Source organism: Corvus moneduloides, chromosome 6, assembly GCF_009650955.1.
Source record: "Corvus moneduloides isolate bCorMon1 chromosome 6, bCorMon1.pri, whole genome shotgun sequence".
NCBI lineage: Eukaryota > Metazoa > Chordata > Aves > Passeriformes > Corvidae > Corvus > Corvus moneduloides.
In genome coordinates, this window is record NC_045481.1 from 10456175 (window position 1) to 10483950 (window position 27776).

At 38.6% G+C, this 27776-nt stretch overlaps 1 protein-coding gene across 13 annotated transcripts in view; it reads right to left on the bottom strand.

The window, feature by feature from the left end:
- Positions 1 to 257: 257 nt before the first annotated feature.
- The window catches only part of TRAF3 (TNF receptor associated factor 3), a 70026-nt gene continuing 42507 nt past the window's right edge, over positions 258 to 27776 (bottom strand). For 9 of the 13 annotated variants that reach the window (XM_032111223.1, XM_032111221.1, XM_032111222.1 and 6 more), the window contains 6 exons: positions 23624 to 23704; positions 20875 to 20949; positions 18992 to 19084; positions 14398 to 14538; positions 9271 to 9445; positions 258 to 8040 (listed from right to left, as the gene is read on the bottom strand). In XM_032111223.1, coding sequence (XP_031967114.1) covers positions 7469 to 8040; positions 9271 to 9445; positions 14398 to 14538; positions 18992 to 19084; positions 20875 to 20949; positions 23624 to 23704 — 1137 coding nt within the window. In that variant the 3' untranslated portion in view covers positions 258 to 7468. The remainder of the gene's footprint in view (positions 8041 to 9270; positions 9446 to 14397; positions 14539 to 18991; positions 19085 to 20874; positions 20950 to 23623; positions 23705 to 27776) is intronic. The other 4 variants (XM_032111224.1, XM_032111225.1, XM_032111226.1 and 1 more) reach the window with 4 other exon arrangements.

Sequence of the window (27776 nt, forward strand, 5' to 3'; positions counted from 1 at the left end):
CTGTGTTTGCATGAGGGCTCTCAACTCTGATGTTAGGATGAACACCATCACCTGGTTTATTCCAGCACAGTTAGCACATGGAAAATAGGACTCTGACAGAAGTTATGGCAAGTTACCTGTGCAATACACAGTAAAGCTTTATCCGGTGCCTGAGCACAAAACACTGAACAGCCAACATGCAGTGGGCTCACAGAGGAGAAAAGATGGACCCTGGCCATCTGCAAGTCAACAGCGGTCATTCAAATTCAACACATCAGTTTTTTTTAAAAAATATTATTTCCTACTTATTTATTTTTCCTTTAATAACACAGTTTAGCATTTCAGAGTTCAGCATTCTACACTCTTACACACTGTCCTTGTTTATTAGCATTTAAACACAAAAAGACATAGCAAGACCTCCAAACACAAATAAATACAAAAACACAATATACAGTAAACTGAAATACAACATATAATAATGCTATTGGGAAATTAAGACATGTTGCTAATTCCTTTTTTTATTATTATTTTAACAACATGGTTATTGCTGAGCAATAAATTATACATTTTAAAATTGTTTTTTCCCCTAAAAGAAAAGGACGAGAACCACTGGTTACCAGATCACTTGCACTGTATCCTTACAGCTATTGATAATTAAGACAGGCAGAATATACACAATCAAATGAGGCTGGCCTTCTTTGGTCTTTGTTTTTGATCATAAAACTGAACACAAGTGTACCGTTCACTGAAGAGTATGAGATTAAAGAAATGGATACACAAGTTTCAAACACATTAATTTGTACATTATTCTCAATCACTGATGTCTTTTCCATAGATAGTTCTCACAGAATTTCTTGGAAACAAATGTCAGCTTTAGTTTTCCCAATTATTATGTTGTTCCATGCATCTTAAAGGTTATCCTACTTGTCTAAGAGAAATGGACCTACATTTAGCCCATCATCTCCTAATGGGGTATTTTTCACAGCTCCCTAGTCACACCACTAATTCATTGGAGTTTTATACCTTGTAGAAAAAATCCTGAACTTCCCCATTTTTTTTTCTATAAAACCTAAAAAAAAAAGAAGTATTAACCGAACAACAGCTATAAGAAAAACAAAATAGGTGGATTACACAATGCATCAGCAACGATGGAAGCTTGTACCTTCCCATTCCACAAGTACAGATTACACAACTCTCTGCCAGTGATGCAGGTCATAGTTGGAAGATGTGTCCTTTCAGGTGCGAGCTATATTCAAATACAAAGCTCGGAACACTATGCAAGAAAATGACCTTTACGAATGATAATGCTGGTTTATCTCAGTAACCCTTAGACAGAGTCAAATTTTATCACTACGCATCGCACTGCCAGCAATGGAGCGTGTGAACACCGGCATTGCTAAGAAGTTAAAAAGTCCTTGCAGAACTGGCAACCAAATTAAAAGCTTAGTTCCAAAGGACCAAGAACACGAACACCACATAGAGACAACAAACCCTTCCCTAAACGGGTAGGTTAGTAAGCCACAGAGTTGGGATCCAGATTTGAATTCCGCATCAAGTCTGGGATGTTTGAATCCAGGGTTTTGGTTCAGGTGCTTCTCTGTGAAATTCAGAACTTATTTGAACCCTAAGGAACTAATCCTAACTTGGAGGGAAAATATGAAAAAACACAGCCTAGTATCTACACTGACATCATGAAATGGAAGACAGAAGCTGCAGTCTTGACTATATATTAGAAGAGAAACAGGAATAGTCAGATCCCTTAAGCGTTGTGTAACTCTACTCTTCTAAATCTTAAGAGGATGTCCCTGAATCAGCAGTCCAAAGTTTTCCACAACCTTCTATCTGGTGCTTTCTGCAAAGGCCTGGATTAAGAGGCAAGAAAGAAGAATTAAGCCCTCAGATTTTGGTTTACAGAAAAGGGGAGAAAGCCCCACGAGAAAGAAATGGTCAGTCACACTGACTGGTAGAACAAAGAGGAACCCAATTCACTGTACAAGGGTATTCTCCCTCCTCAGTTAAGAGGAGCATCAAACGAGACTGGTTTTGTTGGATGATTCTGAACAAACAGAGCAGGACACACATTTGCTGCTGTTACTCACACTGACATGCTGTGCTTCACTACACAGGTCTGGGCCACCATGCGTGTACAACCCCAAATCATGACAGCTTGTATGTTTAATTCTAGCCCTTACTGTCCTGATGTGGGTCTTCAGGGTATGTCAACTTATTTTCCAGTTCCTTTAAGGGACAAATGTATTAAAAGAGTAAAACCTTGTGATTGAGAAGTAACACTAGGGAACTGGAACCTCTCATTCAGTCCCAGCTCCAGGAGATTCCTTTTGTGACTCTGGGCAAATCACTTCACATCTCATCCTTGATTTCCGTTTTCCAAGAACGACAAATAGCACTTGCTATACACTGTACACAGTATTAAAAACTATTCTCAGATTAAACTGCTGAACCAATCCTTTTTGTTGCAGTAGCTCTGACTTCAAGGTCAACCAGAATATCAAGGTATTGACTGAACAGGACAGGAATTCCAGGGAAGAGGTCCAGATGCTTTAATCATCTCTTGTTCCCAAATTAAAGGAAATAATTTGCAATTAAAAAGTTGCCCATCACTACAGTTGTTTAATATACAGGAATTATTGAAGCATGAGGAAGAACGTGTGTCCTAAATTACAATTCAAACTCTTCAGAAAAGCTAAACGAAGTGTTTGCTACATACAGGTCTTCAAACCTGAAAGATATGAAACCAAAAATTGCCCTTAGCCAAGATCCTCCCTTAGCAGCAGCAAGTTGTATTTGCACCAACTGATCAAGTGTAACTTGGAGGAAAGGGTTTTGTTTCATCACTTCTACATAAAGAAAAGACTTTGCATATTTATGTGCATGCATGTCTGTGTGTTTATGTATGTACCTACACACATACAAGTAATTTACAGAGCAAAATCTATGAGATTAGGTATGCAACCCAAGAATTTCCCCCCTCACCTATTTGTATATTTGCATAGTTAAATCATATCAAAGGCATCAGTACTGCAGTCACGTTTTTCACTCTTCTGCAGTGCAGGCAACTTTTCTTGTCACTCCCTACATGCTTCTCTATCTTGGACCAAACAGCACCAGTGTTTTAAAAACTAAACAAAGTATCAGCAGATACCCTGCACTGTTGGTGAAATGCCTATCCCAGGTGATGAAATACAGATACAAATAGGTGGTAGCTTTCAAATTCCATCTCAGCAAGCCATAATCGTGGCAAGCGGAGGAAACAGAAGCAATACAATCACAACCTAACATTCATGGGTTCAACACTTAAATCCCAGCTAACACAAATCTCTATTACCTTTGCATTTGAGAAAGTCACCAGGGACAGAAACAGGCACATATCTTCATCTTTCCTTTTCCAAGTAGAAAACACCACGAGAAACGGAAATAAACTGCATTTCTTTTTTTCTTTTTCCGTATTTTTAAAAAAGCTAGCGTGTTTTTTCCATCAAAAGTATGCCACCCACCATTCCCTTTTCCTATTGCACATTCTCTTTGTGAAGAACAACATTTACAGTACAAGGCTGAAATCAACATTGCATATTGTAAATCAGCAGTTGAAGGTGTACCGTGTAGACAGTAAGTGAAACAAGACCCCAATTAATTAGCTCAGAGAATAAATGCAGACATGGTCATGCATCATAATCGCAGGGTGGTCTTTAAACACCCAAACAGCTTCATCCCGTTTAGGATTCAAGACTTTCTAGGTAACAGGTGCACTCACTCTGTGCTGTAGAGTGTACACAAAGGGCAACATCCAGATTGTCACACACTGGAATCTCCCTAGAGGAAGCTGGAAACGGAAGAGGTTTGTACATAACTTGGAGTGTCACCATGAAGAAAGAATACCAGCAAGAGACTTCAGCTGTGTGCTGCTAAGAATTACTAAGCAGAGGACAATATGGTTCTGTTGAACAAACTCTGTTCAAAGTAATGCAAATACTCTGGGACCCCCTTGCAATAATGGCACCCCCCAGGCATTTGCCGGGATTCAAGAGTATACCTGAGGGCAGGGTGTTGTCCCATGAATCACTTTAAACAGACAGTCCCTAGAAAACTTTGGATATCTCAGTCAGGAACAAAGAGAAAAAGGATAAAGGGCATTTCAGCGATGAGAGAAACAGTTAAATAACTTAAAAGTGTTGAGTAAAGCACCAGGTATCTTTTCCTTTCAACTCAGAGAATATACAGTGGCCTTGTTTTCACAAAATGCTACATACTTCTTGCTGGAAAGCAGAGGAAACCGATTTCTATGTACACAGTAAGAACTCTACAGAGATGGCCCGTGAGTTCTGCGGAGAAAGGGGTGTTACAGTCAAGGCTTCAGGTATTCCACAGCAGGCGGTGTCTACATTTGTGTAGCAAGATCCTGGATTTCACAGTACGCAGGGTTGGCAAACTGGAAATTCTCTGGCAGCTTCATGTAGTTTTAAAAAATAAGTGCAGTAGGCCTCCGTTTTATTAACTGTGATAAAAAGCACGTATGCAAAAATATTTTTATATCGATAGCACATTACTGCATTATAAAAGCTGCCCAAGTGAAGCTGAAGATTCTGGCAGCTGGTGCTTTTGGCACTTGGGAGATGTGGAAAGCAGCATAGAGATCTGTGAAATACAACAGTGACTGATGTTTCTGCTACAGTGATCGGCATTTAGACAGTTAGCAGTGTTCATATTTAAACTTCTCTGTGAAGTTTCTGAGTCAATATCCCACCAAGACGAGATATTCAGAGATCTCTTAAAGCTACTAGTTTAGGCTGTGTGCAGACTCAGGAAGACTTCCCTATTGGTTTACACATTTGCATGTTTCAAAGTCCTCTTTCAATCACCAAGGCCGGAAATGCTTTTTTTCCTCCTCTTTTAAAGAGCTTGGATTTAGAAGCGCAATTCTGTCACAGAAGTTGGAAACTGTAGTCACAAATCTGCAGAATATGCTGGGCCCTGCTTATACTAGAAATCTCCTCCAAGTCCCAGATTGAAACAGGATATAAACTGTTTTGAGATGGCCAAACGGTTTCATTTAATTTTACAAGACATGCATTAGCAATGGGAGGAGAGTCCTTTGGACATTTCCACTTGGGAATCCTGTTTTCAGTAAAATTCTGTGATGCACAAACACAAAAGCTCAGCTGCCTACATTCACAATTATTAAAATGACAAGTTGAGCGAACCTTCGCCCTAAAGCGTAAGTGATGGGTTTACTTATGCAGCCTGCATAAAACTGCAAGTGCCATACAATTATATCTAGAGATATAGATGCAGGTATATCTATAGATATTTTCTCTTGTGCAGAACATCCTCCTTCCGTGCTAGAAATTAAATGCTAGCACATGCCTCCATATTTGAGCTTGCACCTGTTGACAGCCACGTACCATAGAGGGAGTACAGTACCCGGACAATGGAAGGCAGGAAAAGGAAGACAAGTTGCTGCTGGCAGTCGGGACGGTCAGCAGCAGGCAGTATTCTAGCAGGTGCCTGGAAAACCCATGAAGACCACTTAGCATGCATTGTATAACCATAAATACTTCTTGCAGGCACTGTGTGTGAAGGCACAGCCAAAAAAGACAACGGCAAAGACAAGCTGAAATACAAAGGCATGAATTCAACTGCACCTTAGACAAAAATTTTGACTATGCCTCAAAAAAGCAGAAAACTGATACAGCCTGACATTAAAGGCTGAGATGCAATAGTTTTTTCAAGCCCACGAAGGCTGAAAACACAGTGGTGCAAGTCCGCTCTGCTGAAGCAGGACTTTAGAGAGCACCACAGTCAGGCTGTGTCTCTGGACTTGCTTGTCACAGGCTATTAAATAGAAGCAGATGAAAACAGCAGGTTGCAATCAGCATGTTTCAGGGCTAGCAAATGCTTTCCACTACAGTTCACGCTGTTACAAGAAAGAAGCCCATGCATTCCCCATTAGGATGCTTGTCTGCTATGAGAAGCTGCCACGAGCATCCATATTCACAGCCCCAGAGTTCTCAGATGGATTTGTTTCAAGTGATGACACCTTACAGCCACAGGCATTAGAGGAAAAATGTCATCTGCCTTCACAGTGGCCATGGAGACTGTCTAGTTCAAGCTCCACAGGAGCACTGAGCATAACGTTTTGGCACCTCAGTAGGATGGATTCCACCATGGCAAAGTCATAGAAGCTGCAAGAAGCCAAAGGAATGGGCTTTGGCTTCTGTTTTGTACATTGCAAGGTACCTAAGGGCTCTGAAGACAAGGCTAAACATTATGCCTGAAGTCCAATTAAACTACCATTTCAGATATCAGAATTAATCTGAATAAAAGCTATGGTTTATAAGCAGCACAGCACATCTAAGGCACATGTATGCATGCAAGCCACCATCACTGTATTAAGACATTGCTGGTTTGTCTTGAAGCAATGGCTGCTAGTACAGAACAAACATAGAGGCTTTTTTCAGCACTAAACCTCCTCCCCAATACTGAAAATACTATATACTGCTGACAGCATAATGTGCAACATATATAGCTTGATTGGAAAGCATGGGGCAGAACTTTAAAAAATGTACAGGATTCCGTTTAGAACTCCAAAGTTCAACAAATGCCCTATTTTAGGGTGAAAACAATTATAAATCTGATAATGATGCACAGCATCCATGAGTGATTTTTCCTTAATTTTGAAATAGTGTCATTAACTACGACATATATTGTAGGTTTACATTTCTAAAGAGAAATAACAGAATTGAATAGTTTTTTTTTCCTATCACAAGTGATAACCAGTGTTTGATATCTTCTATTTTTTCTTCCAAGAAATATCAGTCTATCAACAGTTTTAAAATAAAATGTTTTCTGTAACAATAGAACTTTAAATAAAAATATGATTTTGATTCAGATACTTTTGAGAAGACATGGATACTTTTCCAAGATCTTCTGACAAAGTAATTATTAAAACAGAGACCAGATGAGGCCTTAAAAAGACAATATACTATATTTCAGACAAGATTGCACCTCAGTTTTTCAAAGAATATCATAATTGCAACATGACTTCATCTTCTTCTAACATGCTGACAATTTCCAGCTAGCCCACGTGTGAAGGGTTTTTTTTGTATTCTAGCTTAAAAGAAATAAAAGTCAGTAATTGATTCAGCACATACTGTATGTCTTTTCACCTCCAATTGACTAGATCATTAATAAGTTAAAAAAAATCCTCTCTGACCATAATCACTACCCCAGCGAGGGATAAGTGATTCTTCAGAGCTCAAGTGTTGCTAGTTCTATTAAAAAATATACCATGGTATGATTTCTTAATGTGTTGCTACTTTCGCAATTGGACCCTATGCAGTTATGCCTTCAAACTCTTCCATCTGTTCCACAAGGTGGTTCTGTGAGCTTTAGGACCTCTGATTGAAGACAAACTGATATAAAACCCCCAAACGGAGTTGCCTTCTGTTTAATCCGCCTCCCCCAGTGTATGTCAGGGGTCTGGTAGATCCGATGTATCCACTATGACTTTAATAAAAATAGTATCATCTTTAATATACGTTCCATTCTCTAGAACAGTTTGAGCCACAAAGACTGGGCAGCCAGATGCAATGTTCATTTCTCCAGTTGGCTTCTTGAAACTGCTGCTGTTTGGATCTGGCTTGAAAGCATCTCCCAAGTGGCGTCGAGACGGTCCCTGATCCATGAGCATGAGAGTCACTTTCTGTTTGAAGGGCCAAGGAAGCAAAGCATCGTATTCTCCACGCATTATGACAAAAAACAGAGACAAGTGCGTCCCCTTTCCCATGCCATCTCCGTTCAGGTAAACTCTAGCACACATCTTGTAGCCAAAGTATCCAGTATAAAAGGGTTGGCTGTACAAGGACAGAGTCTTCCCCATGACTGCTTCTTGCTTCCGACGTTTATAATCTCGGATTTTCCAAATTAACACTCCGTTGTAACTCGCAGTTTCTAGAACCTGGAAGCGGAGGTCCATGTCAGCCAGCCGAATGTCGTGAACGCTCAGCATCTGATCGTGCCTGCTCAGCTGGGTCTCCAGCAGGCCTGTCAGGAAACAGAAAGGATGGGGGTGAGAAATGTGCTGTTTACTAAAGACTATTTAAAAAAAAAAAAAAAAAAAAAAAAAAATCAATCGCCAGTGCTGCTGTTGTGTATGAAAACACTTTTCTCCTTGAGAACCAAAGTGCATTTGGCCACTGATGAAGCAGTGTCTACAGGCTCTAATTTGCTGGCTGGTATCTAGGTTAGCTGGGATTTTTACAAACATGGGTGTTAACTGTACATGCAGTAAAAGTCAAATATTCAAATCACCTAACAGATTTTTCCAGGTCACTAAACAATGTGACTACAGAGGCTTCCATTTTTTGAAAGGAGACTTGGCAGCATTATGTGCAGGTTGCTATTTAGCAGGGAAGACCTTGGAAGCAGTCATACAAGGTATGTAATCCCTCTGAAATTCAGAGGCACCACTGATGACTCAAAACATTCTTTTTAGACACTACTTGTCTCAGAAGCACAGTGCTGTTACAGTGTCTAAAGTTCATTGTAAAAGAACAGAAACTGAAGCTTAGATCTGTATTATATGGTCATTTATTTATTTTGGAGGGAGGGCTGTGTTTTCTGTGTCCCCTTTCCCTTTCATGTTACTATTTGGTTTTGCACACTGGCAAAATTGGCCAACATACAATACTGAGAAGCAGATGAATTCATAAGGCAGGTTTATCTTATATAGATCTATTTCAATGTTAAATTCTTTGTCACAATCATTTGAACACTTGCATACGATCTACACTATGTTGCTGAATTCCAGTCTATTCAAAAGCACAATAACCTTATTCTTAAGCAGATCTCAGTTTTCTTAGGATCCAATACCCCTGTGTAACAGAATCAGGATGGGTGGTTTCAGGTGGATAACCATACTAATCTACTCACAGGGGAGAAGAGTAGTGAAAGATGTCAATACACCAAGACTATATTTAAAGAAGCTGCTGAAAGCTATTAGCTATCAAAGATCAATTGAGAAACTGCTTATAATGAACTAACAATGCAGTCAAGACAAGAGTCAATAAAATAAAATAGAAGACAAAAATCAAGCCTAAAAAACAGCATGGAAGCAACGCCACACCATCAACAAACGAAATACACAATCTCCTATTCAAAAATCAGAAGAATCAGCATTATTGATGTTTCCATATAGAAGCCCCAATGGGAATGCCACTCAAGGGACACTGTTTTCCTCTCAACAGCATCTCAGCCCATTGTGCTTACACTCACTTGTATTCCGAGCTCCTTGTCCTGCAGTTTTATCAACACTTTCCAGCTCAGTCACTCTGTTCTGGAGGGATTCCACGCTGCTCTTCATGCTGTCAGCCTCCTCCCAGTTCTGTCGGAAGGGACGGATTTCTTTGTCCAGTTCTTTGAGTTTCTCTGCTTGACTGTCTATCACTCGCTTTATAAAATAATAGCATATGAGTTAACATAACACAAAGACATTAATTTATGCAAATTAAACAAAGATTATACGTTGGTAATAAGACTGAATTCCAATATAAACAAGTTTTGCTCATGTCATGTATTTTAATAACACAAACCTTGAAAATTTAAAGGATTAGCCCAGGTATTTATGAAACACAAAATATTTAATGCTGCATAGGTAGAACACCATCAGAATTAGCAACAGACTTATTTTTAAAAAGGAACTTGTTAGTGTGCTCTTGTCTAAAGTAGTTTGATTTTTGGGTTTTTTTAAACCTTTCAATGTAGGAACATTTTTCTGAATGTCTCTATATTGGTATTACAGGCTGATACTTCCTGGGTTTCATGTGAGAGTACTTAAGCAACGAAGTATGGGCACAGCTTACTGTGGTGTGGATTAAGGGGCTGCCCATGTGCACAAGTTTATATTGGTTTACAGCAAAATAACTTATCCCTCCAGGAAAACATCATTACTCTTGCACACACAGAACATGAGTACACACGCATGCAAGCTCCCAGCTCATATAAATCAGTCATCAAACCCTAAGTTATTATGTGCCCATAACTGTATCAGAAGCCTTCAAGAACGTAAGCAGAACTACCACCTCTGTCCCCTTAAGAACCTTTAAAACTCCTACTCTCACTTCCTAAACTGAATAACCCATGCATTTTGAAGGTACTTGCTGTTGAGTCTTTTTAAGAAAACAAAGGAAAAAACAGCCCAGGTGGTTTTGGAAAGGCATGAAGTATAACACTCAAGAAAGAAATACACAGAAAGGCCAGTATTCTCTGAAAGAGGGACATTGCAAGCACTTGAGAACAGTAAAAATATAAAGAATGTATTTCCCAGTCTACTTCAAATCTGATGCAAGAAATACACAGCACTTCACATTATCAGGCTAATTTGGACTAGCAGGAATTTTAGCCAGAACCCCATAATCAGTTGTGAAGTTCAAATGATAACAAAAATATCTGAGATAAGAAACTACTTTTGCTACCACCTACAGTTAAATTCCAAATCCAACTTTATAGTTTATCATCATATAGAGCCAACATATGTAAAAATTATTTTTCATTTCTTCACAAAAATAAAGTGGCGGTTGAGTACAAAACAAGAAAATAAATTTATTTTGCATTTACCTTCTGGTTAGCCATGTGGATTCAGTGTTCCCCACTGATGGGGAAAACCCTTCTACCTCATGCAACCTCCATTTCCCCTTTTAGCCATTTGCTTTTAATCAGGTGGTTTCAGTTATACTGAAAGTCTGTAACCATTAATTGAAGGTTGTCAATTTGATGAGCCAGCTAGCAAAATCAGGTTCTAGGAATCTTTATTTTTTGTCTCAAAACCACTGAGCAATCTAACATATTTCAGGATTAACTATTTATTTCTATATTAATGTTTTAAAACAAGTTATGTATCTCTCACTTCCAGAATAAGGGCTTTGTGAAAGAAGTCACGAATTTCCTGAATCATAAATACAAGGGGGATGGGCCCAGTAAATGTATGAAGCAGCTTGCCTGGACTTACTAAACATCACCTACCAACACAGTCACACCCTCCCACTTGGACTGATGGTAATCAGACAATAAAGCCGGGAAGGGCTGTCAGCCATATATAAAAGTAAACACACCACACAATGGCCTGGATGCATGTTGTGAGAGCAGAACCAAAAGATTAGGCCAGTAGTTCACAGCTAACATGCAAAAGTAAACTCAAAATATGCCCACGTCTGATATTTTTCCTTTACTCATACCAAACATGAACTCTCCAAGGCAAGAATAGTAACATGGCTGGGGGTCTGCCCAGTGCCTCACAGCTTGCATCTCTTTGGACTAACACAGCATCAAATAAAATAAATGATCACATTTTTACATGAACTGGGGAAGTGCTAAACATGCAGAAGAATTGTAAGCTATTTTTTTGGGAGAAGTTTACCCAAAGTTGTTATCAGGGACCAACTTCTCTCAATCAACCTGTGCAACATTCTACCTTTGTACATGCAAAACCAATTCTGGTTTAGCTGCTTCTGCTTCACACCAGCGAATGTATAGCATTTTTACCTCCTGTACCTTGACATGAGAATTCAAGGGATACAAAATAATCAGAAATAAGACTTCTATTTAATTTTTAAAAAGCAGTGGGATCTCTATCTTTTTACCCTACAGGGAGTCAACCTCCTCCTGCTGGGAGGTCCTGATGTACTAAATCTGAATTTAATGCAGCAGTGGAGATTTTCAGTCTAATTATTCCATTAGAAAGCACACAGATGTGTCACACTGTACTCATAAATTTTCAAGTAGATATAAATTTTCTACATGCACTTTTTATTCTAGTAACTGACCTCTCCAGCTCATTAATCTCGAGTTATGTGCTTGGCAAACCATTGTGGGCTCCTTTTGATGTTGGTTTTCATATAGGGTTTTGTTTGACATTTCTAACAACTTCCAGAATTTTAGCACTATACTTGCTAAAAGAATTTCAGAAAATGTCATGAGGAATTGAAGAGTTGTAATGGACCTTTCCATTGCAACTGATAGGGCAAAACTGGAAAGCTAAAAAAAACAGACTAGATAAGGTACTACTTGACTTGGAAAAGAAATCATGTGTCCTTCTCCTCTGAAGGAAGGTATTACTCATCAAATCACTTTATGTTCATGAGGCTACTGTTTCTTTCGTCCCTCAGCACCTCACGTCCCCACTTCGATTACAGCAGGCTTACTCATATGCTTCCATTTCCATATGAAAGGCTGGATACTGCATGCGAAAGTTTCTCTCCACGTGACAGCAGCCAAAAAAAGTATCACACACCCTTGGTAAAAACACTTTCCCCAGAGACCAGTATATAGAAAACTCATCTGAAAACAAAGCATCTCTAGGCTGAGGTTCCTGCCAGTGCCCAGACTCCCTTCATGCATTTACACTGGTTGCATCAGACACCTCACAGTGCAGATGATGCTCAATGATGCTGCTGCTGCTCCCCAGACAAAAAAGGTCACCTGACAGCCAACACTGGAACTGTACTAGACATCAGTAGCATTAGTAGGTCTTGGGGGACTAAGCAAATACCCCTTGCCCAGACCTGAACTGGTTAGTGCAGTATCTGTAGCTCCCATGTAACCATGGCTGCTCAACACAACCCAGGAAAAGAATGGCTCACAAAACGTAACTAATTTGCTCCACTCCTGGTGGGCAACAGAACAGGCTAATCATGTTGTCCAGGAAAAAACAAATTGAGGTGTGTTTCCAGGATACCCTTAACAATCAGACTGAACCAGGAAATTCCACTGAGTGGAAGGAATCAGGTTGAAATAGCTTTGAAATACAGTTTGGCTTAAAATAACCAAATTGAAATAGCTGGCGAGAGGAAGTAAAGAGCAGGAGAGGGAAAAAAAAAAGGAAAAAAAAAAAAAAAGGAAAAAAAAGAGAAAAAAAACCAGAGCAAAACATTTTCTCCAGTACTTATTACCACCACAAAGCCACCTGTTGGAATCTGCTGCTTTGTAGTGGTTTGAGGTTTTTTTTTCCTAAACCAACTATGCGAAAATTGATTTTGCTAACACTTACAGCTCAAGGAAATCAAAGATATGGCCATTTGTCATTTAAGACAATAATGAAAAACTCTGCTCTATGTTTTTTCCATTTCCACTCTCATTGCTGGCCATAGAGCCAGCATGTGTAGAAACTCCAGGCTTACAAATTAACTTACCTCCTGGTAGATTCAATCAGCGATATCAGTACATAGAAGGATTAGCTCCCCAGTGTCAGAACACAATACTGCAAGCAGGCAGCCATATCCCAGACTATCATCAGACAAGCAACAATGACTAAGGCAGGCTAAGCTGGTCACTACATGGGCAGGTCATGGAAAGAAATTACTGCTATAAGGAAAAAGGTTGCAGCTGCCAAACTTGAAGGTTTCCTTATAAACCATCATCAAGGATCTCCAGGCTCTGAGCTCCTGAATGTGCCACCCTCTGAATTTTAGCCACACTCTGGTTTGGATACTTTTATCTTTCTTGAGTATCAACATTTGCAGTTTATATATGAAGTGAACAGAAAGTGAAAAAGATAATTTTATTTACGTTCCGTTAAGGTGGATGCTACAACAGGTATCTGATATTCTAGCAGCAGACATACTACATTAATGTGTAAATGATACCTCCACAATTGCTTCCTAAATATCTCCTGAGGTTTCCCTAATTGTAGTTAGTAACATGCAAGCTAATACAAATTCCCAGCACCCACGTTCCAAATCAGCTCTGAATACAGAGCAAGGAATTTCAGCCTGGGCTAACCACCATGCCAGAGCATCCAGAGGATTTCTAGTTTGATGCTGCCTTGTGGCCAGATCATTCGAAATAGAGAACATGAAACTCAGACCTATGAGCAAAGGAATAACTAGATACATTTTCCTCAGAAGGACAAGAGAAATGTGGATTTTTAAAAAGTATTCAAATGCATTATGCTATGTTTGAATTAAATCCACACCAGACTGATCTCACTCAGGATTCGTACTTTTTTTTAAATACCAGCAAGCAGAAAAGAAATATACATAATACTTGAAAATTTTAAGGTGCTAATCTTACCCTTCAGTGTGACAGTACTGCCTTAAGTATTTTTTTAAGTAAAAAAAATTATGATTATTCTTCATATAAGGTATCTATTTTGTTTTCAATCTTTTCCCTTTTTAAACAGTTTTTTGTTTGTTTTAATATAGGCTAGGCAATTGCCGTGTTTTAGTAAAGTATCTTACCCCCTTAAACACAACAAACCAGAAAAAAAAAAAAAATCAGAAGGGCTCTCTAATAATGTAAAATCTCTCCCCCCCTTTTCAATTAGACCACCTCACTTCACAAGTGTAAAGGCACAGAACAGAAGCTACTACCATTTCTGCTTTAATGGGGAGATTCTAAATTTCTTACCTGTAAATGAAGTATTTTAGATTCATTATTCCGCAGCATTTCCTTCTGTCTTTCAATTTCTATTTCAAAGCTACAAATCTGATTATGTAAAGTTTGTATACTCTTGTTCTTTTCCAAACTTTCATTCTGGAGCAAGGCCACCTGGAAAAAATTCTACAATTACTCCTGCCAAAGTTTATCAAAATACCTATAACTTTGTTAGTTTTAAACTATCTTAAACACATGAAAGGGATAAGATCCTAATAAAATCTCTCTCCATGTCTTGCAAATAAATAAATAAAAAAACCCCAACCTTCTGACAACTACTTTAGCACTTCCAATGGCATTGGTACAACTTTGGCTTAAGAAAGTGGACTGGGACACAAAACCAGCAAAGAACTTGTGCCTAAATGTAACATTTTCTTTATTCACTTGTTGTTTAATGGCTTGATTTCCTGGTTTCCACCAACTGACTTGGGAGTTGCTTGGAGTTTGGAAGAAACAACCTAATTCACTCTAGATTGGTGTTAAGAACTTGAGCCCTGCACAGAAGGGACACCAGAGACAAGCAGAGCTGGTTGGATCAGGGAACACCAATCTTCTTCACCTACTCCATTATAGATCTATCCTGATCTATAGCAAATTTAAGGAAAAACATCTGCATGGGATTGACTTGACTTAAAAGAATGTGATGGTGATGAAAACTCTTGAAAATGAGTGAATACAGAAGGAATCCATGCATTTGAAGGACAATCCAATGGTGCCTACTGGTAGAAAAGACCAAAGAGCTACAGGCTGTGAATTATATTATCTCTCTGTACTGACATTTTATGAATTTATTCATTTAGTGACTCATTCTGTTTTTAAAACATGAGCCTTGTTAAAAGAATATCATATTATATATCTCCTTTGGGATGAAAGTAATACAGTAAATATTTTCTGTCACACTTCTTAGTGCTTGTTCATTAATGCGGTTTGGAGAAGGGGGCTGCTTGGTGGTGGTGCATTGCTTTTTTGACAAATCTAGTTATCCCCCAGGCAAGATTATTCAGCAGCAAAAATGCAGAAAACACACACTTGGCACAAAATGATGTTTGGACTTGCCCTGACTATTCCACAGATAGATCTTTATACAGATATGAAGCAGCACCATTTCAGGCCCAGAAGAATCTTGGTAAATGTTTCACATCAAGACCAATTACTTAGATGTTTCATGTTGTCAAAAAACCCCTACTCCCTGGGCTCTGTTACAGGTGCGAGTTTGAGGTTAAGCCATCTTCACCTCTGATGTGGGTGCCACTGCAGAATTCCATCCCCTTAACTCCCCTCTAATCAGACACCATCACCAAATCCCTTATGTGTCACTGCATTCCTAGCAGAATCTAGCCTGTTTGAAAAGGTAATTAATCTCAAACCTCTGAACCAGCCTAAACTAGACAAAGGACTGTCAAAGTCCACAGGCATTCAGCAAGTTCATTAGACAGGGGCCCAAAAACACAGAGATGCCATAATATATGTGTGGGTATCTACTTTTCAGTATAGTACAGTACATGTGCATATACACACATAGGTTGGTTCTGCACTTTATACATAGAAATACTGGCAAAAGCAGCTCAACAGAAATGAGACAAAGCTAAGTTTGTCAGAGCAGAGAGAGAAGCAATACTGAGGCTGAAGGAATGCATGCCTAGGTACTAGAAAAAATTTTCAAGAACAAGCTTACATTTAAACCAGTACCTCTGCCTCCCAGATATTTAAGATCTGCTGGGTAGACACTTCATTTTTTTGCATCCTCCATTTCCTTAATGAATCAGAGTTCTTTAGTTAATTGTGATCTTTACATTTCCCTTTTCTCACTGTCTCCTCCCCAGGCCTCCCAATCACAAGGCAGTTACGCTCTGGGTCACTAAGCATTACATTTCCATTTTTGTACAAGTTATAAAATGTGGGCCTGTCTTGTACCAAGATTTTCCACACAGTTTTACAGAATACAAGAAAAGTAAAATCATGTCCTGCAGTCCCTAATCATACAGAACTGTCATTGCTAAGTCAGCAATTGTAGTTTTTGTGATTTGTGAATTAAAAAAAAAAAATTTAACACTAAATAGTTTTCCAACTATAGTTTCAGCATGTCTTCAGAACTTCAGTTTTAGTAAGGGTAAAGGAAACACAGCATCTAATTACAAACTGCATCAGCTTGCTTTACTTCACTGACATATTTGAAATATTCCTATGAAAAAGCATGCTCTTATTCAGCAATTTTGCAAATTAAGCTGTTGCTTACTAAAGAAGAATGGAAAAAACCTTATGCCACAAGAAACTACTCAAACAGGTCCCATATTTAAGTCTTGTATTAAAAAAGAAAAAACAATTTATACCTGTTTTCATTAAGAACGTGATGCAGCCACAAAACTACATTCAACTGATTATTTCCAACATTACAGAACTGTGGGAGTTCAGTCTGCAATTCTATCCCATCACAGAGTGCAAAAAGCACTGAATTTTAATTCGCCCCACAAAGTTTTGGTTCAAGATTTTACATCTGACCTCTTACTACTCTGTGCCACCAGCACCATTCAATACCAAACTCCTAACTTAGCTCTGCAGCTCTGAAGACTTTCAGTTTGCCTACTCCACATGCACTGTTAAAGAATGTGGTGACTGGGAGAAGGCAACTTCTCCTTTCCCCTCCAGACGTATCACAGAGAGAACCCCAAATGAAATCTTGACCCTACACAAACTGAGAAGACTTCCCCTGACTTCAGCAGGGCTAAGATTTCTGAGATACCCATCAGCCAAGTTGACCTTGCACTGCTGTTCTACAGCACATTCATTAATTTTTTCCTCAAAGAAGAGCACAGCAATAAAGTTACAAATCATTTTGTTACCCTTCCCTAGAATAAAGTCACTGACATATGACATGCAGTTAGCTATTCTGGTAACTTGGCACAGGCTTGGGATTTCCAGTGATTCAACTCTTTATTATGAATAGGAAGAAGCCTACAAAGCAGGAAGTAAAAAGAAAAAAAAATGGACATACAATGATAAGCAGTTATGTCCTAAATGAAAGTTGAAACAAAAGTTGAACATAAAACAGTAGTAAAGTGTAGAGTCTCTAAGGTCTGTAGGAGACAAACATAGAACCGCTGGGCATTTTTTAAATGACAGAGCACCTCTCAGGACACTGACAAAAGGCAGAACATGATCTGTTCTGGAAGTCACAGGGAACGTGGGTTTTTTCCTACGATGTAAAATAAATTGTGTAGTTTTAATCAGACTAATGAAAAATGAACTAAGGATATGAATCTGTATCTTTCAAAACTGAAAAATGTAAAGTTCCTACACTGACGAAGTTTCACATGCAAAAGCAAACTGAAGTAATGTTATGGATTGTCAAACTAAGACCTACCTACACATGTAGAAAAATTCTATCTAAAAAAAGCCTGTACTAGACCTCTCCCAGGTTCAATGGCTTCCTTAAGGAAGTCCTTAAGGGGCTTCAAATTCAAAACCAAGTAGGTCAGGAACAAACATGCTGGGGGCAAAAAACGTATTACACTGTTCCAGTTACTGTCTGCTTTAAAACTACACCTCCTGCAGCTGCAGGACCTTGCTGGAGACCCAGGCACACGAGATCTCTGCAGGCCAAGAAGGGACCATGCTTTCTAGACAGAGTTGGCTAAACTCTACCTTGTGGTCTGCTCTGAGATGACAGAAGTCCTATCCCTAAGTGCCACTGGACTTACACTGGAATTGCTACTTATAAACTCATTTGAGTAAAGTCTGAAGGGGCTCCTGACTCTTCTGCCTGCATTCGTAAAATAGTCTGGTAATTCTGGGATCTTCTTTCCCCTAAAAATACAGAAACATTATTTTGATGTCTATGTAAGACTTTTTCAAAAAAATTTAAGAAAACAGTCATTTGTTCTGAAGTTTTGTATTTTTAAATCAAAGCCTTGAATTTTATTTTCAGAACAGGTGGTTAAGTCATTCAAATTTATTCACAAGATCATAGCTGGTACAACTCCCAGCATCTCCCAAATCCCAAACAATTAAAAACCTGGAGTCCCAAGGAAGCACTGCAACATGAACTTCACTCTGGTCTAGCACTAAAGCAGACATCATCATACCCATGAGTTACAGTATCTTTAATTTAATTAACCTGTGCAGGTCTTTAAGTTTGGAGAGCAAGAGCAAAAATAAATGAAATATATAACCAGTTTATTACACATTTCTAAAGTTATGTCAGGAAAAACGATGAGGTAGCAAAGATACAGCTCATAGTGCTGCCATGGCTTTCTACACTCTCTGTTCTGTAAGAAGGCAGCTCAGAAAGGAAATACAATCCTGGACTGTTTATCTAGGTGAAAAAAGTGTTTTAATTAAGTTATCAATGAGGAAAATTGTCCATGGAGTTGCGAAGCCAAGTTTCTCACAGCATTTTATTCTGTAACAAAGGTACAAAGATATGCTAAATGGCTTGATAGCTTTTGAAGTCTACTAGGGCTTTAGCTGTAATGTTGAACAGCTGTGAAACAAGAAAAAAGCGCTTCTTCCAGTACTTTTAGATGATTTAAAGAAGTCAATGAAAATTAGAAGTGAGTAGAAGATATACCTTATTTTCTAGAGCATTGCTCCACTCTTTCAATAAGTTAACATGCTGCACTGCTGAGCTGGCTTCATGTGCTTTAATTTGTTGGTTTGTTCCCTGTGACAACAAAGAATTTATACATTTTAGCCAATTCCACTTCTTTTAAACCTACAAAGAAAGAGTATATAAAGACATCGAACCAACACTACATATTTTGGTTCACAGGTGCATGTTGCAGAACTGTAGAGAGAAGGGAAATCTACTTGGGAATTTACAAAAATCAGAAATACATTTAATATAGCAAGTGTTTTATACAACTGCCATGTATCTCCATCCAGTGTGCTTGATAACTCAGAAACAATAAAGACGAACAAGATTTACAAAATGAATTGTATTTTAGAGCCTTTTGTGTAGCTTTGAACTAAACAAAGCACAATAAAACCTTTGAGTCATGTAAAATCTAGAACTTCCAATTCCACTAACTGTAATTTAAAACTTCTGTTCTATTTCATGAACAGCTTCATAAGCACTGTATTTTTCTTCAGCTGAATATTAAAGACAAATATTTAAAGATAAATTTATGATCACTGGAAACTGCCAGCTTTATAAACTACACAGTTATTACAATGCTTATTTTGTCACCTTTAAGATGTTACCATGATTGTTCTGTGATATGCTGCCTCTGCACAACCTATAAGTGCTGTTACAAGTAACCACTATATAAAGAGTTTACAGAACACACATAGATTATATACAGAGTACATAAGATGCAGACCACGTTACTTACTTGATTTGTATCGTGTTGCATTGCACCTACTGCAGTAAGTGCTTTGCAATGCAGAGAATATTAGCTTTGATGGTAGATATGCTGCAAAGCAACTGAAAGGGTTTCAATGATCCTCAAGGTATGTACTCTATATAAAATACTAAAAATATATATGTGGATATATGTACATATATGCACACATATACATACATAAAATGAATGGCAATACGTACGACATAACAGTGGGCAGGGTTACAGCATTGATCAGTTCTAGCACTAAGAGCATTACTGTTAACACTTAAAAAGATGAATGCTCATTATTTAAGAACCTGGAAATACCTGCAGGACATCATCTATTGAGAAGTGTTGCTCCTTACAGTCCTTGTCTCTTTAAATAGCCATGGGCTAACAAATGAATCATTCTATCAGATAAACGCCATTTTTTCCTGTCAGCGGTTTCTGAAATGTCCTGACTAGTATTTTCATTATATAAGCATCCAAATTCCCCAGGATATATGGTAGGGGAAGCAGAATATTGAAAGAGACTGGAATAATACTACTAAAACGAAACTTTGAGGTTTGACTTTTTTTATTTTTTTAAATATTGCAGGGATTGCCAGGATTAAAATTGAAAACTTTATTTTTTAATATAAATTTCATGCTTTGATTATACACCTGTGTGCACATGGACATATAAATGCACATAGAAATACACGTTTTAAGTGTGCTAACCTATGTTTAGCCTCAATTAGAAATATTAAGACACACAAATGAGAGAAAATATAAACATACTTAGTTCAGGAAAATGCTTTCATAGAAATAACTGAAGTTACTCGTCTATCTTCTTAAGAACCAAAGAGACTTTCCTCTTATCCTAAGTTAACAAGTTCTTCAAATGTGTCATATTCCTATTTCAACAAGATGTATCTAATAACTGAACTCCCAAACCACTGCAGGAATGTGTGGGCTTTCCATGTTTTATTTTTAAAATGCAAAATCAAACATCTCCTGTATAAATCACTTGGTGCAACTGGATGATTTTCTTAACCAAAACTACAGAAGTCCAGAACTTTCATGTCAAAGAATTAGGTTCTATTTGCAGACTTTCAGCAATTGGGAAGTATAATTGTTATATACTGACCTGAAAAGTGCAGCCATAACGCTTAAAACTACAGGTACTTGGGGCATTAATACATTCTGACAAATGTGCATTCAACTGCAATAGGAAAAAAATGTGAGTTTTGGCAAAAAGACTTTTGCATGATAATGCTCAAAACATAAAGGGCAGAGATTATCAGGTTTGTATTGTGTGCCATTTGCAGAACATACAACACACATGTGTATATTTTCTCCAGTCTGATCTCAAGTGCAAATTCTGTATATACACATATGTAAACCACACGCACATGCCAATACAGTATACAGTGTGATACATTTAATATACAGTGAAACTTCTACCAAAGACTATTTCAATAGGCAACCCAATTAAAAAAAACCCAAAACAAACAGAAAGAACATACTCTACAATTATTTGATTTCACTTGACTTCAGTGAATGACTAGTCTTTTTGCAAAAAGTGATTTTTTTTTTTACTGGTGCTCTGAGCAAGTCTTAAGATCAGTTTCACTGTAGCAAAGTACATTTTTTTCTAATCCTAATTTCATGAAGAACCAACTTTTCAAAACAAAACATGCAGTTCTCCGTGCCTAAATTTAACATTACACAAAAAAGACTAAACAAGTACTGCATGAAACAGACAAAAGTTTTAGAATAGGTACAGTTAAGTAACTTTAAAAAAAATGCAGTACACGGGATTAAAACTGATTAGCAAAATGCCTGCATTTTTCACAGATTGAGATTTAGTCCAATATCTTGGATTACTACGAGCACAGATCATTTTTCATTTAAAAATAAACCAATTCACAGAAGCATATACATATATATGGACAGCAGCAGCACAGATGGCAGCAGCTGGATGCAAACTGCCTAAAAGTTGGAGCAGAGAGACATTTTTGGAAAGGACAGCGCAACAAACACTCTTTTCGAAAACAGGGTCTGCAGTTTGTATTTCCCACAAAGCAGACAGGAGCTAGAGCCTGGCTCCTCAGCTGGCATCACTCTTTTGGGTTTCAGAATTTCATTTGAAATTCCCACACCCTAAGCCCCACATGACTCAGCTCATCCACCTCCCTGGAAAGAAGTGGTGAATCAACACTGCTTTGAATGTGTAGCTCTGGAACAGACAAGAGTGTCTTTAAAATCACATACACTGAGATGCCATCAGTCAGTCATCTCTGATTCACAACTACTGTGTTCTAAACACTACCTGTAGAAATCCACAGTATCATTTCAAAAGACATGTAGTTGAGAAAAAAATAAGAACAAGTAAGAAAGGGACATGTGATCTAACAGGTTTTACAAGAATGCCATGTTTTTCAACTCCTAGAAACCAGAAGTCTGCCAAAGAGTTATGAATTAAACATGAAAATTGCCTTTTGTTCTACAGTAAGATATCCACTTGTACAGTACAGAATTTTCTCAAACTGTTAGGCAGGCATTTTCCCATTTTCTGCATTAGACTTATTGTCCCTAACCATGCAACCAAGTAATATATACATTTTCACAGTATTAGAAAAAAAATTAAGCAACATACAGCAACAGATGATGCAGGGCAAAGGGCTGTTTAAAGTTCTGTTTCTACCCATGGTTTCAAACCCAATTCTGACTGCGTGTGTAACAATCCAGGCTTTAATGGTTCAGTTCTTACAAGCACTCAGACACACCTCTTCTAAAAGTAACTGCTGAAGTCAGGATGTAAGAATAAGAAAAAGTGCTCCAGAACCAGGATCGAATCTCTGAAGTAAGCACTGGCAGGGTTGGCCAGAATACATATTTTCTCTTAACAGCTCAAGTTCTCTTAATAAATACAGTATCTATCATATATTTTGTATTTCATTATCTTGGAGGAAAAGACTGCATTGAACTTTGGCAGGAGCCTTATGTGCCTTGTGCACTCTGCCATGATTAATAATTTATAAGTGCAACTGAAAAATGGTACAAATCCAACTTGGGACATAAGTAGCAGAGGAAAGAGAAAAGCTCATCCTCAGATCAGAAACTTCACTTTCCTTAAAAGTGGCTTACTGAGTGATGAAGACTTCAGTAAGATCTTCTCTATCCTTGGTAAGTAAGTTCTCCTTTTAGGGAAAAATTAGGTACCTCGATTTTGACAGATGCTACTTTTATCTTTTCACGTACAAGAACATGGATCTCTTCAAAGCCAGGCTTTAATTTTTTTTCATCTACATATTACTGGAAGCTTCTATACATTAAGAGAAATTTTTATGCATTCGTTCATCTGCTGTTGGAGTGTTGTACTCAACCTTTATCTTACACAATTTCTCTAAGTATCAGTTACTATTTTTTCCCCCAAATTTAACAGATTTAATCGTAATTTAAGTTTTTCCATGAAATTACACGTCTATATGATTTTTGTAGGCTTTACTAACTCTTGTCAATGTGCACTGAATTTTAATTGTGTATTTTTATTTCAATATAAGCTAACTACCCCAAGATGCTGTTCTGTGGTGCTGAAATGAGGGAAGGGCAGGGGGAGAGCTAGTAAAAATGAAAGCAGGAAGGACATGCGCTAATCTTGGACAAGCCAAGTGTAATAATGACTCAAAATTAAGAAACTGTTTCTTTTAAAATAGTTTTTCAAGAAATCATTAAAAATATTTGAGTGTTATCACACTTAACTGCGTGGTAGAAAAAGCTTTTCCTTAGATCTCACATTTTAACAAGGAAATGGCTTCTGGCAAAATTCTTGCGAGATCTTACTAAAGACATTATTTAATTTTTCAGCACAACACTGGGTATTGACTTCTTACCTCGCTCCTCATGAGTGTTTTAACACTACATTTATGAGGACATGAAACCATGACACATGGGCAGTCTGTATCTTCATGTTTCTACAGAGGAAAAAAAGCAAACAAACCACAAATCAGATCTTACTCTTTAATTAAGAGAGGACTTACCTGCAAAGAAAAGCATCCTACAATAACTAAAAATCACACAAGATTTTTTCAATGTTATTCCCAATCGTGCAGTTACAGAACTGCAATTGCTCAAACATGAGTTTATACTTTTGATGGAGGTGTTGATATTCTGAGGAAGGGTTTCCTTGTGTTTTCCCATGCAAAGCAAATCTATTTGCTCAGCATTTTATTGGTTTTACTTCAAACAATGAAACAGTAGTAAAAGTCAAAAAAAGTCAAGTTTCCTTCCCCAACAGTTACTCACAAAACTGGGCATCTTTAAGAGCAAGCAGAACCAGTGCAGACGTCCTTTCTAGTAAGGTATATAGTGCTTGGAAAAGTTCTTCAGAAATGTACACTGCCCACTCCCAGAGATTCTCTTTCCTATGTACAGATATTCCCTTCCAGTTCTTTTCTAGTTTTGATGCCCAGCTATCTGATACTAAGTCTCACTGTTGCACATCAGGATGCTGGGCAGGGATTTTAACCTGAACGCAGACGACAGGTATCTCAGCATAGCTGTCAAACCCTATCACCCCAGTGAGGGAAGGAAGTCAGGCCCAAGATAACTGAATTTACATTTCCTCTCAGTTTTCTCAACAAAATGAAAAATGTGTTTCTCGTCAAGTGACATGTCCCATTCAACCTGAAACACACTGCTTCATTTCCGGTACTTAAGCAAAGCAAAGGAAACAAAGCTCTGGATCTGTAAGCCTGTTAGAAAAGGAAGAACAAACAGCATGTCCTTTTTGCTTAGTAACCAGGTTTTTGAAACAAAACCAAGACATAAAGGAGATCTGATCTCCTAGATGTGAAAGGCCTTGGTCAGAATTCTGGCGTAAATTAGCCACTACTTGAAATTTTATCTCCTCCTTTTGAAGCAGGTGCTGTCCTGACCCATCCACCCTGGCATGCTCCCCATTCACACTTGCTCACTTGGCGTGGCACACAGAGACAGTCCCAGTGACAGGAACCAGGGAACCCCAACTGCTCTTCACCAGAGAGCTGGGACAGCTCCTGAGCTACCTTCAGTCTGTGCCCACCAGGGTACCCAGCCAGGAGCCATGCCAACCACTCTCCTCAGAGCAGCCTGTAAGGGTGACAGTGATGCTCTTCTGATAAGCAGAGTCCCAAAGCACCACTCCTGCCCATAGTGAAGAGCTGGACCTGGACCCCTCATCATGAACACACCTGGGATCGTGTTGAAGGGAGACATACACAACCACGTGGTTTTAGGAGCCTAATGGCCCACACACTTCCTTATTTATCAACTACAAACTCAGAAAAGTATTCCCTTCTAATATTCATTCCCTAATTTTAATTCCCTCTGCTCTCTAACCTACCCAAACCATTGGAAAAAGGCTGTGATACTGAGTCTTGGTTCATGATAAAAAGGCATCATGCAACTTCTCAGCATTCTTTCCTCCTCACTCCACATCCCAGTGTCCACCCACTGAAGCCAAGGCAAGCCTTTCCAATGACTTCAGGATATACCAGAGTAATCCCAGTTCAATAGCAGAACTCTCTTCCTCCCAATCAAAATTCACCCAGTTGAGCACATAAAGCCAAACGCCAAATCCAGTACAAACCACAGGTGATACCACATGTAGGGCTCCCAGCACAGATGAGGGCAAGGCAGGATGTTAACATGGCTTCCAGAAAATCCAGTGCCACATTAGGAACAAGTCTGGCTCCATGCAGCGACAGGGAGCAAGGGACAGTGTCTGGGGTCTTCCCAGTGGCTGTCCCAGTCAGCTCAGCTGTATTTCAGACCACTGGGCAGAGCCCAGACTGCCCTGGCAGGGTCTGGTTTGTGGCCAGGGTTCCAGGGAGGGGCCCAGGCACCAAGAAATGCTGTCCTTCCAGATCCATGTCATGCTACTGCTGCCTAAACATCAATTTCACAGGACAAGCACTCCCATGTGGCTTTGTGGATTATACACCAAAAAATACAGTAATCCAGAAGCATTTCAGACTACCAGTTTCCATTTTAACAATGTACCATCTTCATCTGTCAGGAGGTACAGGAGGGAAGAGGTAGGTTTGTGACAAAAAGAAACCCTGAATTTTTAGATGGTTTGAACAAAAGACATTAAGAGGCTAAGTCACTGGGTGAGCATGCAGGCAAGACAAATGCAATCTAAAAAAATGTTCAACTAACGTTGTTAACTTGTTGGAGTCTGCCTCCAACAACGGGGATTTCCTACCCCACAGGCCACGGGATTCTATGAAGATGTGAACCACATGTTCTCCAGTAAAATTTTTTGTTTCCATTTGCATACCTTTTTTCTCAGTCTGCTCCCTCTATCTCCATTTTCAGTTCAAGTCACTGAGGCCAGCTTCAGTCACTATTTCATTAGAGAAAATTCTAGGCTACAGAACTTAAGAGATGAACTCAAGTTCATCTCTAAAAACCCAGTTCTGTCAACGGGGTGGCAAAACTCAAATGAGAAGTCAAAAGAAACCTTATAGTACCTAAAGGGGCCTAGGGAAAGCCGGAGAGGGACTTTTTGCAAGGGCATGTAGAGACAGGACAAGGGGAAAGGGCTTTAAGCTGAAAGAGGGCAGGTTTAAGTGAGATATTAGGAAGTTCTAGACTGTGAGGATGGTGAGGCACTAGAACAGATTTTCCAGAGAAATTGTGAATGCTTTATTCCTGGAAGCATCCAAGGCCATGCTGGATGTGGCTTTGAACAACCTGGTTGAGTAGAAGGTGTCCCTGCCCACAGCAGGAAGGGTGGAATGAGATGATCTTTAAGGTCCCTCCCAAACCAAATGAAATTCTGTGGTTCTAAGATTCAAATATTTCATTAAGCTTCTGATTCTTATTACTAAGGTGTAGTGAGGTAACATTTTAATCAGGCCACAACAAATAAGCCCATCTGCATTTCTACAACCACTGAACTTTTAAAAATCTAGGCAAAAAACCCCAAAAATATCAGCCAATCCAGTTTGCAGAACATATTTAATGCTCACTGATTCTGTCTGTTAAGACACCACACATTTTCTGGTATCACTTTTTGCCTCATGCCAATCCCCAGCCTAATGATAATTCTGGGAGAACAGCATCCATAATCTACCCAAATACACTTTCACCTCTGTATCAGAATGTACAAGAATAAATACAGGGCGGAAATTTTTTCTGTGTATTTTCATGTCTCATCGTTCTAGGTAAGGCACAATTATTCAACTACCAGCCCCTGCTAGTGTGCACTCAAATAACTGAGAGCCAAATCTAAACCAGAACTTGGTGAGGTTCTCCCTATGCCTTTTTGTAACAACGTCTCCAAGCAAAGAACACTTCTCATCGTTGTCAGACCTCACCTAACAAACAACACACAAGAACACAAATGAAAATGAAATTCTCATCACTCTTACTATACCAAGAAGGTGTGAGATCCAAGACCATCGAACTACGGAAACTATGTAGACAGAGTTTAAAAAAAAGGAGATAAAATTATAGCAAGACAGATTCAGCATAATACCTTTCAATGTGAAATAACCCAAACACAGTCAAGTTACAATTCTATGTGTAAAGTAAACCTCTGCTCCATAATTCTAACCCTCAATATGCTGCCTATCAGACAAGCTACTCTGATGCCAAGAACAGCAGTAACTCATCTTAGGCCTCTCATGTACCATTGCTGGTTATAGCAAGACACAATTGGTTTTACATTCTTCCCCTCCTCTCAAAACAGATCACACAGTACCCAAGAAGAATCACATAGAAGATGTTAAAAAAAAAAAAAAAAAAAAAAAAGCTTTTGCTTTTTCCTGCAAAACATCTGAATGTTATTATGGTAGTTGCATTTATTACCTAAATTGTAAAAATCTAAAAAGCATAGCAAAATTAACTTCAGTATCAATACTATGCAGTGGATCTGAACTTTTTTAAATGCAGTATCTGAACATCAGAATAAAGAAAATATTGCCTATTAAATACAAATTTTTTCACAGGAAAAAGATGTGTTTTGAAGGTCAGCCTACTTTGTTTTCTGAATTATTA